This window comes from Alosa alosa, chromosome 17 (assembly GCF_017589495.1).
Source record: "Alosa alosa isolate M-15738 ecotype Scorff River chromosome 17, AALO_Geno_1.1, whole genome shotgun sequence".
NCBI classification, from domain to species: domain Eukaryota; kingdom Metazoa; phylum Chordata; class Actinopteri; order Clupeiformes; family Clupeidae; genus Alosa; species Alosa alosa.
In genome coordinates this window covers 4128873-4146438 of record NC_063205.1, presented here as the reverse complement: position 1 = coordinate 4146438, position 17566 = coordinate 4128873, and the positions used below count along the sequence as shown (strand labels likewise).

The following is a 17566-nucleotide window of genomic DNA, read 5'->3' as shown; positions in this document are numbered from 1 at the left end:
CAAATGTACGTACATCTGGCCCTTAGTGTCAGAGTGAAGATGAAAGGAGCAGAACAAAACAGAAAATGCTGTTACACTGACGCTTCACCGGAAATAAATTGCTGGCTGTAGACCCTTTGATGGCATATAGTATAGTCCACTGAGAGTCTCTCTACAAGATGGCCAGGTTTACCCAATCTGTCCTGATCAGGGTTGTAGTGGAGGCTAAACGCAATTTATCCACCTCTGAAATTTCAGAAATAGTTTCTCCACCTCTTATTAAAGAATATCAACCTCTCAAAACAGTTTTTTCAATTGCAACTTTTAACATTCAAAGATCACACTGTATTATCCACATTCACAACATGTACACTCATCAACACTCGAGGAACCATTTATACTCCAGGTATTGGACAATAACCTCCACCATCATCAAACATGTTCTAAATGCCTTTTCTAAAAATCTGATACCACATGGCACAGTCCACCTTATCGTGATCACAGAATTCATAGTTTACCCACCTCTTATTTTACCACTACACTCCGTTCTGATTATTTATTAATATCAGGGGGAACTGAATACGGATGCCGATGTCAAAATGACAAATCCGACTTCTCTGTAACAGGGCCGTTTCAAGGAATTTGGGGGCCCCAAGCAAAATGGACATGGAGCCATACAGTTTAAGTTCACCCACAGTTTATATACATACAAAATTTTGACAGTGCAATACTGCAGTTACATATACAGTATATATTCTGTGCATTAGTTTTGAACATTTGAACAATATAAATATAAATGTAAAAAAGTGCACAACATACTTAAACACACACACACACACTCACATTAACATTTTTCAGTTCTCACAAAGTGAGAAAATAAAACACTGCCATCTTATGCAGAAAAAGGATGCATTGTTCAAACTATAAAGAGTGCAGGTTGTATAGCAATTTAAAAATCCAACATACACACACACACACACACACACATAACCACCAGCACCTTGAGGGAGAAAGAAAAGATATGTTAGCATTTCCATATTTTGATATTTAGAAGGGATGCAGCTGCTTTCACAACTACCAATGCTTACTGTAAAAACATCCCAAGCTAATGTTATACATTGACCTAGGCCTACTTGTAGCTTAACATAGCATTTAAGCATTCTGCTGTTTGAGAATTAGACAGACGCACCTGATGCTTTAAAGACAGTAAACAGCTGGCGTGCATGAATACTACTAGACATGAATGTTCCAGTCTGCTTTGATGCACGGAATTTATCGTGTGGTTTTCCTAACCCCCATTTGGTAAATAGATTATCACGGTCGAATAGTTAGTATAGCAGAGAAGCTATAACCTGACCCTAGCCAGATGAACGTCGTTCCGCTTAGCTCCGCCTAGCTTCACTCACATCCATCTGGGACCTCTTCCATTGAGAGTGATTTCTCCAACCAACTTTATGGTTTAGCCAATCAGGACGCAGGGCGGGAGTTTCATAGATGTGACATAGCGTAGAAGCGACTGTGAGTCTGTTATTAGCGTCACGGGTTGGCTTCGATGTGAGTGGTTGAAGTAGCACGTCAATAGATGACGGACAAGTGGCTTATTCAATCATATGCAAGCATTTTTTGATTAGGCCCAGCCTTCTGAAGCAACACTTCAATGGATCGGTTCCAGATGGATGAGTGGAGCTAGGCGGAGCGAAATTCATCTGGCTATTGCCAGGTTAGAGAAGCTATGCCACTTTCATCAAAACCTATTACAAAGCTATCTTATACAAGGATATCCTTATCCCGTTAATAAACATATAACAGTATGTAACCATATTCCGTCTGTTCGGAAAAAAAAGTTGCGCTAACTGTTCTAGTTTGTTACAAGCAGCAAGTCAGGCAGGTAGTTAACATAAACATTTTTTGCTAGGCTAGCCTTCCTGCTGCGACATTACACCATTTGTACAAGACAAGTACAGCTATTTTATCCAGTGTAATTTATCACTTACCACTATCTTGTTTTTTCTTGTCATTCTCTTCCTTTCTCTTCTGGCCTCCAGACGCATAACGCCGCTTCATTATAACTGCCGAGGTTTTATATTTTCGCGGCAGCAGCAGAGACCACAAACCTGGCTGGCTGGCTGCTGTCAGCGACTACTTAGAGGGGCCCCCTTGAGGGGGATCCCGGTATTGCCGGTAACAGTGTCGTTGCACTTTAGTGCATTGACTATCAAAGGGGCGCTCACAGTTTGTCGTTGCATTTTATTTTTAACCAGTCGTTGTCTTGGGGCCCCTGGCCAGCTCGTGGCCCCAAGCAATTGCTTGGTTTGCTTGCCTTCTAGCGAAGGGCCTGCTCTGTAAAAAGCAGGTATGGGTCTATAGGGAGGAAGGAAAGGTAGTGTGTGTGTGTGTGTGTGTGTGTGGTATGGGTGTTTGTGTTTAGAGGAAGGGGTGGGGTTAAGCTAGATTTGAAGTTTGTGATTGGTTCTCAGCAGCTGTTCTGATAAAAGAGCAAAAAGAAGGGGGAGGGGCAGCAGCATCCAGCTGTGAGCCAATCAGAATTTAAATTTGTGTAATAAGTAATTACCTGTATAGAGAATGGAAGAGAGTGAAAGAGACAGAAAGGGAGGGAGGGAGAAAAAAGAAAGAGGTTGAGGGAGAGAAAGGAAGAGAGAGAGAGAGGGAGAGAGAGAGGGAGAGAGAGAGCATAGAGGACGAGAGGGAGCTAAGCGAGAGGCAGTGCTCACACAAACTGCTTTTCAGAGGAGGAGACGAGCGCAGCATGACAACAGGAGCGGAGAAAGTTTCTGACTCACACCGCTGTGACAATCTCCACGCTACCGAGGAGCAGAGCTACGGAAGGAGAAGACAGAGGAGGATTTAATGTCTCTGACACACCATTTACAGAGAAGTCAGCTGTGTGGAGAACCATACTGTAGGTCAGAGCAACACAGTGACCTCTGAGCAGCTGCTTCTCCTGGTCTGGGGCTACCCAGAATTATAAGGATTCCATGGAGATTTTCACGGCAAAGTTGTGCTTCCAAAAGCTCCACCCTGACAGCTCAGCATCTTTGGTAAGTACATTTATTATTATCCATAATAAATATTTATTTTTGAGATGTGCATAGAGGAATAAGGAGATCCACTAAAACACATCAGTGAGATCACACCATTCCAACAAACAGAGGAAAGGTCAATAAAAACAATCAGCTTTATTGGCCAGGGCCTAAAATTGTTTGTTCTCCAAGGCTATTTCCAAATATTTGTAAGTTATTAAAATAGTGCGTGCCCTGAATGACCATGGAGTCATTCTTCTGGCCAGGAATTGACCATGAGGTTTACACAGATGTGTTCCACTTTATTTTCGGTCATGTTTTTCCCCTCCTTCCTCATTCTCAGTAGCAGCTGTTAGTCTAGTCCCTCACAGCTGGTCATGAGCTGCATAATTCATTTGGACCTAAATTACAGTTCATTGAATCTTGAAAGGATCAAGTCTGCCAGACCAATAAAGAGAGTCAAATAAACTCAAAACTCACAGGTGGTTCGGGAAGACAACATGGTGTAACAGGTGGCAAGTGATCAATATTACTGTATACTATTAGTTCATACACTCACACTCACACATAGTGCAGCAGCTGCCTTATCCTTCTTATTACAATAACTGAATCTTTTAATGACATTGTCATATTATGGACAAGGCTTCATGAAGATGATTGGTCCTCCATGTATATCACACATTTTCACCTGATTAAAACAAGACCTACAGTATGAATGTATAATAGATAAAAAAAGAAATATTGAAACTGAACTGAAACTGAAATACTGAAACATAATAGTTTTGACACATCACACAGTTCTTACAACTCTCCACAGTGAGTAAAATGATCATGAAAGCAAGTGGTTAAACTGATGTCATTGTTGGCCCAGTCTGTGACAATAGCACAGCATTAGAATCAACAGGCATACACAACATTTTGGCACATTCTGCAGCAGTCAGGTTCTTCACTGAACATAATAATAACACTATAGTTAGTCACATAGCATGACCTCCTGACCTTGTCTTGGTGGAGAGCAGTTGGTCATCCCTTCTCCCTCTACACCTCTCATGTCACCACATGACCCAATTAGACAATGTTTGGAACGCTGCGTAAAAAAATGAAGTGATTAAGGCCTCGTGACCATCTGGTACAGCATCTATGGGTTTGTTGCTATGGTTCCCCAACCAACAGTGGGCACCCATCTCCATTGTACAGCGACCTCCCCCCTCCTGTGCACACACACACGCACACGCACACGCACACGCACACACACACACACACACACGCACACGCACAAGCACACGCACACGCACACACACTCCCCTGCAAGCTTTCTATTGTCTATGTGATGTGCACAATTATTTAGCATCTCAAGAGCCATGGATGGAAGGCTCCCTCATCCTGGGCTATTTCTGGAGTGCTAGGGGCCCCAAAGCTGGGATTTATTCACTGTTTTATTCACTCTTTGAGGTTCTGATTGAGTTACACCTTTGGTCAGAAAAAATGTATTTCATATTTTTTTGTTTGTTTCTAAGACAACCATCGCAAATGTAAGAACATATTTGAAGTGTGTCTTAATCAGTGAGCCCAGTTTAAAGCATACTGTATGCATGCCAAATGGACCTTCTTAATGAGGGTCAACGTAACATGATATAGACGTATTGGTATTGCAGTATGACACCCAGTTCCAGTGTCTGTGAAGGTTTGTCTTGATCCTGTACCTGGGTTCACAGTCCCTAAAGTATTCTCCGCTGAGTATGAGAATAGTAGTAACTTGGTCGCTGAAATGTGTGTGTGTGTGTGTGTGTGTGTGTGTACTAGTCCAGGAAGTACACCTGTTTTAAAGGGTTGTGTACAATATGTGTTGGCTGGTCTGAGTGCCGTGGCTAGGTGGACTGCTGTGAGCACTGGACAGTGGCCGAGTGCTTATTCAGGCAGACAGGACTGCTGGGCACACAGTAGGAGCTCTGGCTACTGAGACATAACAAAGGGCAACAGCGTAGATTAGACAGGAAGAGAAGGGACAACTTAATGGTGAAATGCAATAAAGATAGAAAAAGATCATGTAAATGGAAGGAAATAGGATTGCACCTGGAAATGCAATGGAGAGAGTCTGAACTGAGAGAGCTTGCAGTAGAACTGGAGGTACAGTAAGAAAAAAGGAAATGGGCTCAAAGATCCCATGTGGTAATAAGCAACGTGCACCCACAAGACATCTTAGCGCTGATGACAAGGTGAGCTGGAGAGAAAGGCAAGAGCAGCAGCAGGAGATGCAGTCACCTCTTCAAGGCCATGATGACACTGCTGCCATATGAGCAAGCTCTCCAGCCAAAACGCTCTCACACACACAACTCCCCTCGCACACGTTTACTTTGGACAAAAGCGTCTGCAAAGCACTATAATCATAACAAATCTGTTTTATGCATGGTGCACAGACACAGATGAACATGAAATTACTGGCAGATTGAAATCACAGCAAGACGATTTGTGTCTGTTTTCATGTGTAACCTATGTATGACACAAACACACAAATAAAAATAGCATCTTGGCTCACCCAAGCCTATTTGTCTCACCAATTATTGGCTAGAATCATCCACAAAAATAAAATTTGCTGCCATTCCACTTGATCAAACAATAATTATTGTATTTCTTAATTGCCCATGAATATCAATGCATGCCATGGTTCAGTTACTAGAGAAAGAGTTCAATGCTGATATCATGTATGACCTACTCTAACAATGCCTGGATGATACATCTTATCAAAGACAAACACTGAAAATGGCACAATATATACTCCCACACTAGCAACACTTGCACTAGACTTTTCCAGTAATGCTGGCTTATTCTTGTGATGATAGAGTATCCAACTGGGTCCAGTCCAAACTGCACTCTAAGACACCAGAACAGCACTGTTAGAATCATGGCGCTGTACCACTGGCTTAGCCTGTTAGGGCTGCAGTAGTCATATCAGGGGGACAAAGAAACCGAGTCAGAAAATACAGAGTGTGGGCTCTTCTTACATAAAATTCAAATCTGATGGTGCACAACTGACAAAATAACTGCTTTGTCCTTCCTTGCACACATACAATCAAATATATTCCTTTTTTTACAGATCCTGTATATGACCAATTAAATCCAAAATCCAGAAAGAAAACAGCTGTCATTGAGATGTCTGTTTCTCATGTGATATGAGAAATAAGATATGGGTTGAGAAGGAAAAAAAAAAGTTGAACTTAAACTAGATGTACCGCAGAGTGGTACAAAATATGACCGCCACCCATGTCCAGCACATTCTCTCCGCAAAAATAAATCACGCTTGTCAATTTGTCTCCATCTCCTACTCCATCCTAGCCTGGAGATTCCAGAGCCCAATCCGAAAGGTTAAGGGTCTGGCCACAGTCATGTAATGGCCCAACTGTAGGGGCGGCACCAAGCCTGCATTTGAAAATCTCACTGCACGCAGTTAGATAACACTATTCGACCAATGTTTACTGACTGATTCTGGACTTCGACGCAATTGGATAACACTACGACTAGGGGTGTCACGATTCTCCAAATCCTCGATTCGATGCAATTTTCGATTTTAAAGTCACGATTCGATTCGATTTTCGATCTTTTTTTTAATATTACTATTAATGCATTCCTTATATGTTATTTTTAAGTTAGTTTTAATTGACGTGAATGAATGAATACTTCCACACCGGTGATTTCAAAGTAGCAAGAGGGGCTTTGATTTTGGTAGGTTGATGTGTATATTTTAACTGGCTGCAGCCTAAAATTAGAGGAGTGTTGACGCTGCAGTTCAGCACGTGCATGTGTGTTTGTGCGTCTTGGCATACATGCTGGATGTGAAATTGGGGGTGTGGCTGCATCGTCGATTCTACTTTTAAGTTTGAAGTTCGAGATTGAGATGGAATTTCGATCGATTTCGATATAAAATCGAAATCGTGACACCCTTAACTACGACTGTCATCTGTTTAGCTCACCTCTGGCCTGCCAATATCAGATACACAGATGTGATTGGTTCCCCGTGATGCAAGGGGCAAAAGTAACGTGCATCATTACTCGTTGCCAGAGTCTCTCACTGAGCAAATTGATGTTACATCCCCTACTTTTGTGTATGTAAATGAGTGTGTGCATAGTGTGTGTTTGTTTTTGTGTATATGTGTGCTTCAGTGTGTGTAGGTTTGGGTTTAGGTTTTCACATGTGTGGTCAAAATTAATGCAAGACAACTGGTGTGAGAGCTTTATTCACGACGCCGGGAGCATGTTACACACATGAAATGTCAAAGTAACAAGCCCACACATCTGTGGGTGAAGCCAACTCTTATACCTTACCCCACACCCATGGAAAATCACAAGTTGTCACCCTCCATTAATCACTTAACCATCTGGTATTTTAACAGAGATAAGAAATGTTTACGAACCCACTTAACCATCTGGTGTTTTGACAAAGATAAGAAAATGTTTATGACCCCCCATCCTGAGGGTTACCCACAATTCGCTGACACAAGGGTTAATTTAACTAAACATTCTAACATAGGAGTTTCAGAAAACACAAGGGTCAGAGTAAGGAGATGACAATTAGATTTCACTACATGTATATAAGGTATACTAAACATTCACTGAGAAAAATAAAAAATTCTCCCACACATGGAATGTGTTGACATAGTCCCTGAAGACCAACATACAAAAAAAGTTGGTCCTCCTAGCCCTACGGTTCTCTACTGAGATATTCACAGAAAACTGTGTCCTGCCTACCCTCCTTTCAGGGGGCCTTGTGCAGCAGGTGGGCGACGGATAAAAGAAAAACAATGGTTCCGTGTTCTCCTTGAGCCGTGGCCCACTGGTTAGCACTCTGGACTTGTAACCGGAGGGCAGCCGTGGCCCACTGGTTAGCACTCTGGACTTGTAACCGGAGGGCAGCCGTGGCCCACTGGTTAGCACTCTGGACTTGTAACCGGAGGGTTGCCGGTTCGAGCCCCGACCAGTAGGCACGGCTGAAGTGCCCTTGAGCAAGGCACCTAACCCCTCACTGCTCCCCGAGCGCCGCCGTTGTAGCAGGCAGCTCACTGCGCCGGGATTAGTGTGTGCTTCACCTCACTGTGTGTTCACTGTGTGCTGTTTGTGTTTCACTAATTCACCGATTGGGTTAAATGCAGAGACCAAATTTCCCTCACGGGATCAAAAAAATATATATACTTATACTTGTGAGGCTACATACCCAGCAAGTTTTGTGCACCCTGGTCTTTCAGTGTCCCGGGAATCGTTGACATAAAATTATGGAAGAAAAAAACTCTGACTAAACCTACAATATATGACTGCCGCTTTGCTGTGCAGCATTCATAATTAGACTTGGGCTGAGACAAGAAAATAGAAGAAAATAGGTAAAATCTCATACTGAGCTCACTTGTGTCTTGTTGTTGGTGGAATAGAATAGAATCTCATTTTGATTTGCCTTTCCCATGGGATTCATGCCCTGCCCTGCTTCTAACCTCATTTTCTAATTTCTTCACCTTGACCTGATCTATTGTCACTGCAAATGTATTCTGGTTCTGTACTGATAGCAGGTTGTATTGAATCTTGGGAAAAGGCATGAAGAGACACAAAGTGCACCATCCACACGCTCACACACACACACGCATGCCATGCACACATGAACACACACACACACACAGCTTAGGGGCGCCTGCTTTGGAGGAGCCTCCTGATAGAACATAATGTGCGGTGAGATGCAGGTCCTCTGATGATTCTGTGCACACAGATTGAAATGAGCTGGTGAACAAGTGAGTGAAGGAACAGTGTGGGAACCAAGGGCATCCACTCAGATCAAACGGTGAGATGAGTCCTCCTCCAATCAATATACACTGTCCAGTTTCAGATCAAACGTTGAGATGAGTCCTCCTCCAATCAATATACACTGTCCAGTTATGAGTCCTCCTCCAATCAATATACACTGTCCAGTTTCAGATTTCTGCTTCAGCACTGATGAAGTCTGGACTCTTGGAGGCTTCTCACCATTGAGGAAATTTCACATTTCTACATTGATACAAAGAAAAAAAGGGAGTCCAGATAGATAGATAACTAGATAGATAGATAGTTAGATAGACAGATAGATAGATAGATAGATAGATAGATAATTGATTCCTGGAAATTCAAAGTAGCATACAGACAAAATACACACACACATTCACTAACAGCAGAAAAGGTAATTAAAAGTATATAATATAAAAAACACAACTAAGCAATAAGGACTGTAGAAGATAAAGAATACTAAATATACTAAAATACAAATTATACTAAATAAAACTTAATCTAAATCAATTCTAAAAAACAGTATCCACATAGTGGGTGATTAATCAACAAAGCAGGGACTGAGCCTGAGTGTTTCCAAATATCTTTTTCACCAAAACCCTCTCAAAGCTTTGAAATAGCTTAAGACCCCCATCAAAAACAGCAAGTGAGTTTTTTTAAAAGCTGTGGCATTTAAAATGTTTAATGCCTTCCTCTTTCAATTCCCCTTATCAACTTGATGAATGCATTTTATGGTTGAGGCAGGGAAATGCAATTTGTAGCCGAGATTGAATCATTGCAGATGAGTTAGAGGTGTATGGTCGGGCATCTTTTCTTTTGCTTTGTCAGATGGTCAAATCTTATCTGATAAAGTTCAACAAACTCACAGCACATCTCTCAAATGTTCCCTTGCTGCTGGTACCAGTAGCGATCTCCTGCCTGGGCTGACATTTACAGCAGAACAGTGGGTACCAGGGCTGCACAGATGGATTAGGCCTCAGATGAGTATGATATACAAGCTGTATGCCTCTATGTGCAACTCTCTCGCCCTCTCACTGTGTGTGTGTGTGTGTGTGTGTGTGTGTGTGTGTCTGTGTGTGTGTGTGTGTGTGTGTGTGTGTGTCTAACTCTCCCTCTTCCTCTCGCTGTCTGTGTATGTATGTATGTGTGTGTGTGTGTGTTTGTCTGTCTCCCACAGCAGGGATTAAGTAGTCATCCCAACCCCCCTGTCAGATTTCAATTAAAATCTACATGATAAATCTCTGGGGTGTCATGCAGCAAAACTATCTCTCCTGACACCTCTCTACATCAGCTCCACCAATACCTTCATCAGCAGAAATAGAGAATATCCAGAACACAGAGAAACAGGAAACAAAACCCTCTTTTATGTTTTGAACAATTCCTTTTGATGAAAGAGAAAGAGAATACAGGCCTGTGCTCAGTCGTGAGAATACAGGCCTGTGCTCGCAACAGTCGTGAGAATACAGGCCTGTGCTCGCAACAGTCGTGAGAATACAGGCCTGTGCTCGCAACAGTTGTGAGAGGTCAGATGAGTTTCCTTTGACTGGCATCATCATTTCTGCTTACAAATGAGGAACGGAACGTCTTTTGGGTTTTGTTACTTTATATGAAGTGTGTGTGTGTGTGTGTGTGTGTGTGTGTGTGTGTGTTTGTGTGTGTGTGTGCTTGCTGCTCCCTCCAATAAAATGGGAAAGATTGAAGGATGAAGATGTATTTCATGATGTGTTTTAATCTGCATGTCTACAAGTGCTTTCCTTTCTCTCCTACAAGCACAGGTTTGGTGTCATGGCAACGTTAAGCTCCATTGTAAAGGAGAGCATTTCAAATGATCAGACAGAGACTGCTCCTCTCTGATCTGCCTCTCATAGCTATCATGGCCAATCCACACAGATGAGGATGGCACAAAACAATAAATGACCACATTTAACAAGTGACCGGTTGACATACCACTAACAGCATGGGTCACGGCACACTGGCACCTGTGGAGCTCAATACTTTATATTCTGCAACGTGGACTGGAACAGCATTATTTGTAATCAGGTGTATTTTTTCCCCCAAATCCATGGATCCATGACCTCTCATATGATGAGCAGAAAGGCTTTCAAGGATAGAATATGGATGTCATGCTCCTGCCCTCCACCAGTCAACAACCCACCCCATGCTGACAAGCTGCACTTGATGCTGTGTCTAGTTTTCACACGGTAAGAATCTCTTCTACTATTATTCCTCTATACCGCCTTTCTGAGGCCGGCCCAATCTTACATGCAATGGCAATAAATGTCATCATCCATCTGCTCCAATACTGACCTTCACAGATGTTAACCACAGACCAGCACTTGGAGTCAGGGGCCCCAGCATGGTTAATTTGACGCCCAGTGCCACCCCTTGGGCAGATAATGTGTCCCCCGGGGGGTACAATTACCTGGCGCTGGTGTGTGGTGTCCCGCTCATCCTCATCATTATCCTGGGGAACGTTCTGGTTTGTCTGAGTGTTCTCACCGAGAGGTCCCTGAAAACGGCTACCAATTACTTCATCGTCAGCCTGGCTGTGGCGGACCTCTTGCTGGCAGTGCTGGTCCTGCCGCTGTACGTCTACTCCGAGGTAAACTCTATTGCGCTCTCTCTCATGCAGACATCACAGGTATGTAATCACGCTGAGTGCAGTATCTCTGCTCTTAAGAACATCTCGTAACCCGCACTGTCATTTGGCCCTATATAGAATATAGATGCATATCAAAATGATAGTGGCTTAAAAATGAATCTATTGTAATGTGTTAAAGGAACAAACTCTTCAGACTTGCCTGAGTTAAAGGTTCTCTAAGCACGGTTGGGTCACTTCTGTTGACGTTTCAAACAAAACAGAAAGCTAGCTCGCCTAGGGTTGCCACATGTACTTGATTTTCTGGGAATGTTTTTTTGAGTGATTGTCCCGGATAACTAATAATATTTTCCGGGACACGAATTGTCCTGGCTTTTGGTGAAAATGAACTTCTGATTATAATTTCTACTAGTTTCAAATGAAAGGCAATGAATGTCTCGGATTTTCACAAATCAAATGTGGCAATCTTAAGCTCACCCGTCCCTCTCCCTCCCTCCCTCCCTCCCGTGCAGTTGAAACTGACATGAACGTGCATCTCGTTGGTGATTGGCTGGAACAGTTTGTTACTGTATGTTTCATGGTCCAGGCTGGACCAGGCTGTTTTTGTTGCAGTTTTTGGAGCCTGGGCTTTCCACAGAGACCACGTTTTTTACAGTGTATTCAGGACACAGGCAGCTAGTGGATTGTGAGGAGATGTTTGTTGTATGTGACAAAAAATGTCTTAGCTTAGAAACCGCGTAACATGACTCATCGCATCTTTAAGGAAATGAGCTGTTTAATTTGGTCATATACTTACAGTAAGTGCTCCTCATGCTTTTGTGTCCCGATGAAGTTTCTTGGGGGAATGTGGACGCTGAGCATGTACATCTGTGATGCGCTGATGACCATGGACGTGATGCTGTGCACAGCCTCCATCCTCAACCTCTGTGCCATCAGCGTGGACAGGTGAGACTGACTCATCTCCTCAGTTCTGAAAGACATGGAACATACAGTATCGTGACTAATGGCCAGTGCAAACAGGCTTATTGCACTGTATAACAGCAATAAAGACTTTGGCAAAGACCACATCCCTGGCCTGCTGTCTGGATTATAGGCACATTCACAGATAATGCCTAATGGAGAGGGCTGATATTGAGACTTCCCTTTCCTACAGACTTCCCAATACGGATATAGCAAACTGTTGCTGAGAGACACTTGATACTTGATACACTTGAGACACTGAAAGCACACAAAGATACAACATGATGTTCTAAATGTGGAACAGACTGGATAAAACTAATGGATAAAATGTAACAGCTTTGCAAAAGATAAATTAAGTTGTTTGTTGTTTACCAGTAGTCAATAAATCCTACTTTTATCTATAAGAACAATACAAAAAATAACATCACATGAATTTTAGGGATTAGAAATAAGATCCAAACTGAATCTGTTGGTTGGTTTTATCACTCTTTCTATGGTTTTCCTCTTTACACTTGCACAGGCTAATTCGGATAGCTAGGCAACAAATGAGGGACTCCATTATAATAAATTTAGCTCATCTAAGTCACTGTTGAAGTAATCATGAAATTTTCATGTGATGAAATGAGGCTGTTCTGCATATTCTAGTGCTCTGTTCTCACCTCCAATCTCCAAGCATCTGAGTATGGGCAGTCAATTTGTACAGACTGACGTCATCTTTAAGTTTTTAAAATATTCAAATCCTTTTTAAACAAAACATCAACATAAAAAATGTCCACCTTCAAGAGTGGAGATGCACTGAGCCCCCTGAGGGTTATGAGCTACTTTTGCATTCTCGTTGTATTCTCTCACAAACATTTTTGCAATCCCTCACACCATGCTTTGTGTGCCCTCGCAAAGTAAAAGTGAGGAAATGCAAAAGTATTTTTTACAAAAATTAAGAAATTAAACATTAGGCCTACATTGTTTCTATAAACAATTCTGTAACTGTCTATTTTAGGCAGACTAGATTGTGGTGATTAAAACTGATTATGTTGCTCTCACCATAGCGCTATCCATATTTCCCCTCCCATTTTAAAATGCTACTGTATATGTGAGGCTGTTGTTTTAAACTAGTTCCAGGGTGATTTAAAATGGCTTTGTGGTTTGTAGAGTGATGAATTAGTGCTTTTCTTTTGTCCCTCAGGTACATTGCTGTTGTGGTACCTCTTCAGTACAACAGAAACCAGTTTAGCATGCGGCAGCTGGCTCTGATCGGGGCCACATGGTTCCTGTCACTGACTGTGGCCAGCCCGGTCATATTTGGACTGAACCAGGTGCCAGACCGGAACCCACACGTGTGTAAGCTGGAGGACGACCGCTTTGTGGTCTACTCGTCCATTTGCTCCTTCTTCGTGCCCTGCCCAGTCATGCTCTTCCTGTACTACTGGATGTTCCGGGGGCTGAGGCGCTGGAGCTCGGGCCGCAGCCGATCCCACTTCAGACGGCCGGAGAGGGGCCCCCAGAGCCTGTCCATGCAGCTGGGCACGGCGCTGCGGAAGAACAAAGGTCAGGCACGGGAGAAGGTGGTGTACCTGGTGCCGGGAGGCCACAGCCCCAACTCATTGACTGCAACACCCACTACACCCGTCATCTCTGCCACCGCTGAAACTCCTGCCTCCCCCGACACCACGACACCAGCCAGCCCTCTGAGTCCTATCAGCCCGCTGACCTTGACGACGGATGAGAATCAGCTGGCTTTGGGGGCAGAGAGTGATCCTATGACCACTCAAATAGACAGTGTGTCAGATCCTGAACCCATGGAGAGGCCTCTTAATGCAAGTGGACCTAGGGTGAATGGGCTTGCAAAGAACCATGGCTCCCACCGGTCACGCCGACACAGTAAGAGTAGCCGTGTGAGTGGACGTGAGAGAAAGGCCATGAAGGTGCTGCCTGTTGTTGTAGGTACGTTAACACATATTACACGTTAACAAAATACATAAAAATGTATAACATGGAATTATGGACATACCCTATTCCAGTCAATCAATGTGTTCAGAAGAGAAGGTCAAAATTTGATTGGCTGTTGAGTTTGAAAATCAACAACCTTTTGTCCCAATTGAGGACTATGGCCTACATTTACAGTACACAAAATCAGAATAAGTGAAAAATGAATATGAATATGAATGATGGCTTTAGTATATACCGGTAAGCTACTCTGTATTTGTGAAAACAACCAATGTGCTGTTGTACAAATAGATCAGTAAATGAAACAGAAAACAAGCAGAGAGATGCATTTCATGAAATAACAGCTTTCTATGTCCTGCTGTGCTTGACTAATAGCCATTAATCTCTCTCTCTCTCTCTGTATGAGTGTGTGTATGTGTGTGAGTGAGATATAGAAAGACAGAGTGAAAGAAAGAGAGAGAGAGAGAGAGAGAGAGAGTGCTTGTATGTGCTGAAACTGAAACAATGTAGCAGTAAAAAGGAGAACATATAAGCACATGTAGCTGAAAACTCCACTGATCCTAAAATGCAACACCAATACACACTTTCAAAAGATGCTGCTGCTTATCTAGACATTCATCAGATATCAGTTTAACTTACTGATCAATCTATGCCAGCTTATTTATCAGTACTATTTCATAATATATACAATTTCATATTTGACATACTTAAAGACCTTTAAACTATTTCAGTTGTTTTGACTGTATGTAAATAAAATTCAAGATTGCATTATCACCACCACCACATAATTGGGAAATAATGACTGTTTGTGTATGTGTATGTGAACGTTTGCACTGTGCAAAGACATGTGCATCATTTGGCGTATTTTAATACCAGTAACAACACACACCTGTCCTTTTGCAGAACGCTTAACTGCATCCTTAATCAGTGTCCCCAATCTCTCATCTCACAGGTGTGTTCCTGGCCTGCTGGACCCCTTTCTTTGTGGTTCATGTCACCAACGTCCTCTGCCTGTCCTGCAAAATTGAGCCGTCGCTAATCAGTGTGGTGACATGGCTGGGTTATGTCAACAGTGCCGTAAATCCCATCATATACACCGCCTTCAATGCAGAGTTCAGGAATGTCTTTCACAAACTCCTCTGCTGTCGGACATGAAGCCTGTATTTCTCCACCAGGGATAAAAAATAAAATAAAAACCCTCATATACATTGAGTCACTGTGGAAAACTTAAATTATGCCTTAGTCAATATGACTGAACACAAAAAATGATGCTGCTTGCCTTGTAATATATTTTCAATCCATTTTCAGTGATTGTTTGAGGTACACTCAAGAGTACTGTTGATATCATGGCCCAGAGGCATAAAATATGTGAACATGCCATGTGCAAATTAAAAAAAATAAAACTTTACTGTACTTGATGTGTATGTAATGTACAGATATATTGTATCTTCATTTGAATGATGATTGTTTGAACTGTGAGTTACCAAACACTCTTTTGTCTCATTGTGAACACATTCTTTGATTTTCTGATTAAATATGTCATTGTTGATGGGATTACTAACTGAACTATTGACATTGACTGCACCTACACACGGATCTGGTAATGATCGCAGACAGAGGCATGATCCGGTGATGCTGCCCATTTAAAATACCCATTTAAAAACATAGCATACCATAGTGTAAATGGTCTGATGATTATGGTTTCCAATATATTGATGGTCCATGGAGTGCTGTAAATGTGTATTTGAACCCAAATGACTCTTGAACAGAACACGTGTCTCTGTATTGTACTGAATATTAAAATGTGATAGTTGAGAATATTGAATGACGTGTTATATCAATTTCAATTTATTTGTAAGGGACAGTGTGCAATTAAAACATAAATGTAAACATTTGATGCATCGCACCAGAGTTAGCCTTGGGCTAATTTACATCTGTAGTCCCACAGGAAGCACAAATACAATATTCAGGGGTAATTAACATCCGGCAGATATCATATATTGTATTTATCACATGCAAAGTCTATTTCAGTGCTTCAAAAACTGTTGTATTCATTTCAACTGTATTCCATGTCAGTGCTATGGTACACAATAAAAATCTGAAGACTAAAGATCTAAATGAAATGGCAGTTGTGTCATGAGCTATGGGACAAATGGAAAACAAGATGTACAGTCCTCTGTCAGTGAAGCTGACGCTTCCACACACAATCTCCTAGAGCTATACTCCCACTCCACCCCGGCTGACCGGTAGTCATGTTTTAATCAAGACGGACAACACAGCAATGGCAGTGTACATCAAGCGCCAAGGTGGGCTACACTCTCCGCAGCTTTGCCACCTGGTGGAGAGGCAGGGGCAGCACGCATCTGTTGTAATATATGCAATTCATTTGCCTGCTGCAAAGAAAGTTGGTGTGGTTTGCTGTCGCCTACACCAGATGGAATGGTGGCTGAACACGTAGGTTCTGGCCGAGATATCAATGCTTCTGTGTGGCACATCAAGGGAGATGACTCACTGCACACAACAACACACTCCGGTGGCAGACTCCCTGCATATACTGTGCAAACTTCGCCTTTCTGCGAGGGAGATGACCCACTGCGCGCTGTGGCTCTCGATTCACAATGACCTTATGCTCCTATACGTTTCCCCCATTCACACTCATTTGTACAACTGGACAGAGTACGCTCGGACGGCCACTCGGTGATCCTTATCGCTCATCACTCTGCACTGGCCGACCCAGATATGGATGTCGGACTTCAGGTGAATGCTTTGCAGCCAGCCTTGGCAGCTGCCAACACACAAAGATGTTCTGACACAGGCACACAGACTCAAATAAATGGCAACTGACCATCTGGCCCCTGAACAGGTGAGACTGCTAATGATCGGGCTAGGCCCCTCAGTTGTTGAAGCGTTTCAGAGTGCGAGAGCCCCATCTACATGGTCAATCTGCTATTTGAAGAGGGCAGTCAACTGGTGTGCTGACAATGATTGAGACTCAGACTCGATTAGTGTCTCATTGACTCTGTACTGACATTTTTACATGATCTGTTTGAACGGAGACATTCCATCTCTACCCTCAGTGGTACCCTCAGTATCTCCGCATGGCACGCAGGATGGGCAGGCGAGGCATCAGGTGCACATCCCGTGGCGTCTGCTTCCCGCCGTCGCCAGCAGCGCCAATGCCCCTGTGGTGAGGAGAGTGCTTCCACTGAGCCGCTAGACAATATTGAGCTCAACATGATGTCCCTCA

General features: G+C 42.8%; 1 protein-coding gene across 2 annotated transcripts; it reads left to right on the top strand.

Annotated features, from left to right (window-relative positions):
- The first annotated feature begins 2693 nt into the window (after positions 1-2693).
- drd4-rs (dopamine receptor D4 related sequence) lies at positions 2694-16402 on the top strand. 2 transcript variants are annotated; one of them, XM_048268214.1, is made up of 6 exons: positions 2694-3038; positions 10910-11017; positions 11132-11418; positions 12248-12360; positions 13559-14316; positions 15272-16402. In XM_048268214.1, exons 3-6 carry the CDS (start codon positions 11173-11175, stop codon positions 15472-15474), a joined length of 1320 nt encoding a protein of 439 aa, XP_048124171.1. In that variant the 5' UTR covers positions 2694-3038; positions 10910-11017; positions 11132-11172; the 3' UTR covers positions 15475-16402. The 2 variants fall into 2 exon arrangements, with proteins under 2 accessions (XP_048124171.1, XP_048124172.1); XM_048268215.1 differs by lacking the exon at positions 2694-3038 and having other exon boundaries at positions 10881-11017.
- Positions 16403-17566: the final 1164 nt, after the last annotated feature.

What these genes read in the sequence shown, in the direction of transcription:
- drd4-rs (XM_048268214.1), top strand. Translation starts at nt 11,173, where the DNA reads ATGGTTAATTTGACGCCCAGTGCCACCCCTTGGGCAGATAATGTGTCC. An exon ending in CGCTGTACGTCTACTCCGAG is followed by an intron (nt 11,419 to 12,247) that starts GTAAACTCTATT and finishes GTCCCGATGAAG; the next exon opens with TTTCTTGGGGGAATGTGGAC. An exon ending in GGTGCTGCCTGTTGTTGTAG is followed by an intron (nt 14,317 to 15,271) that starts GTACGTTAACAC and finishes CTCATCTCACAG; the next exon opens with GTGTGTTCCTGGCCTGCTGG.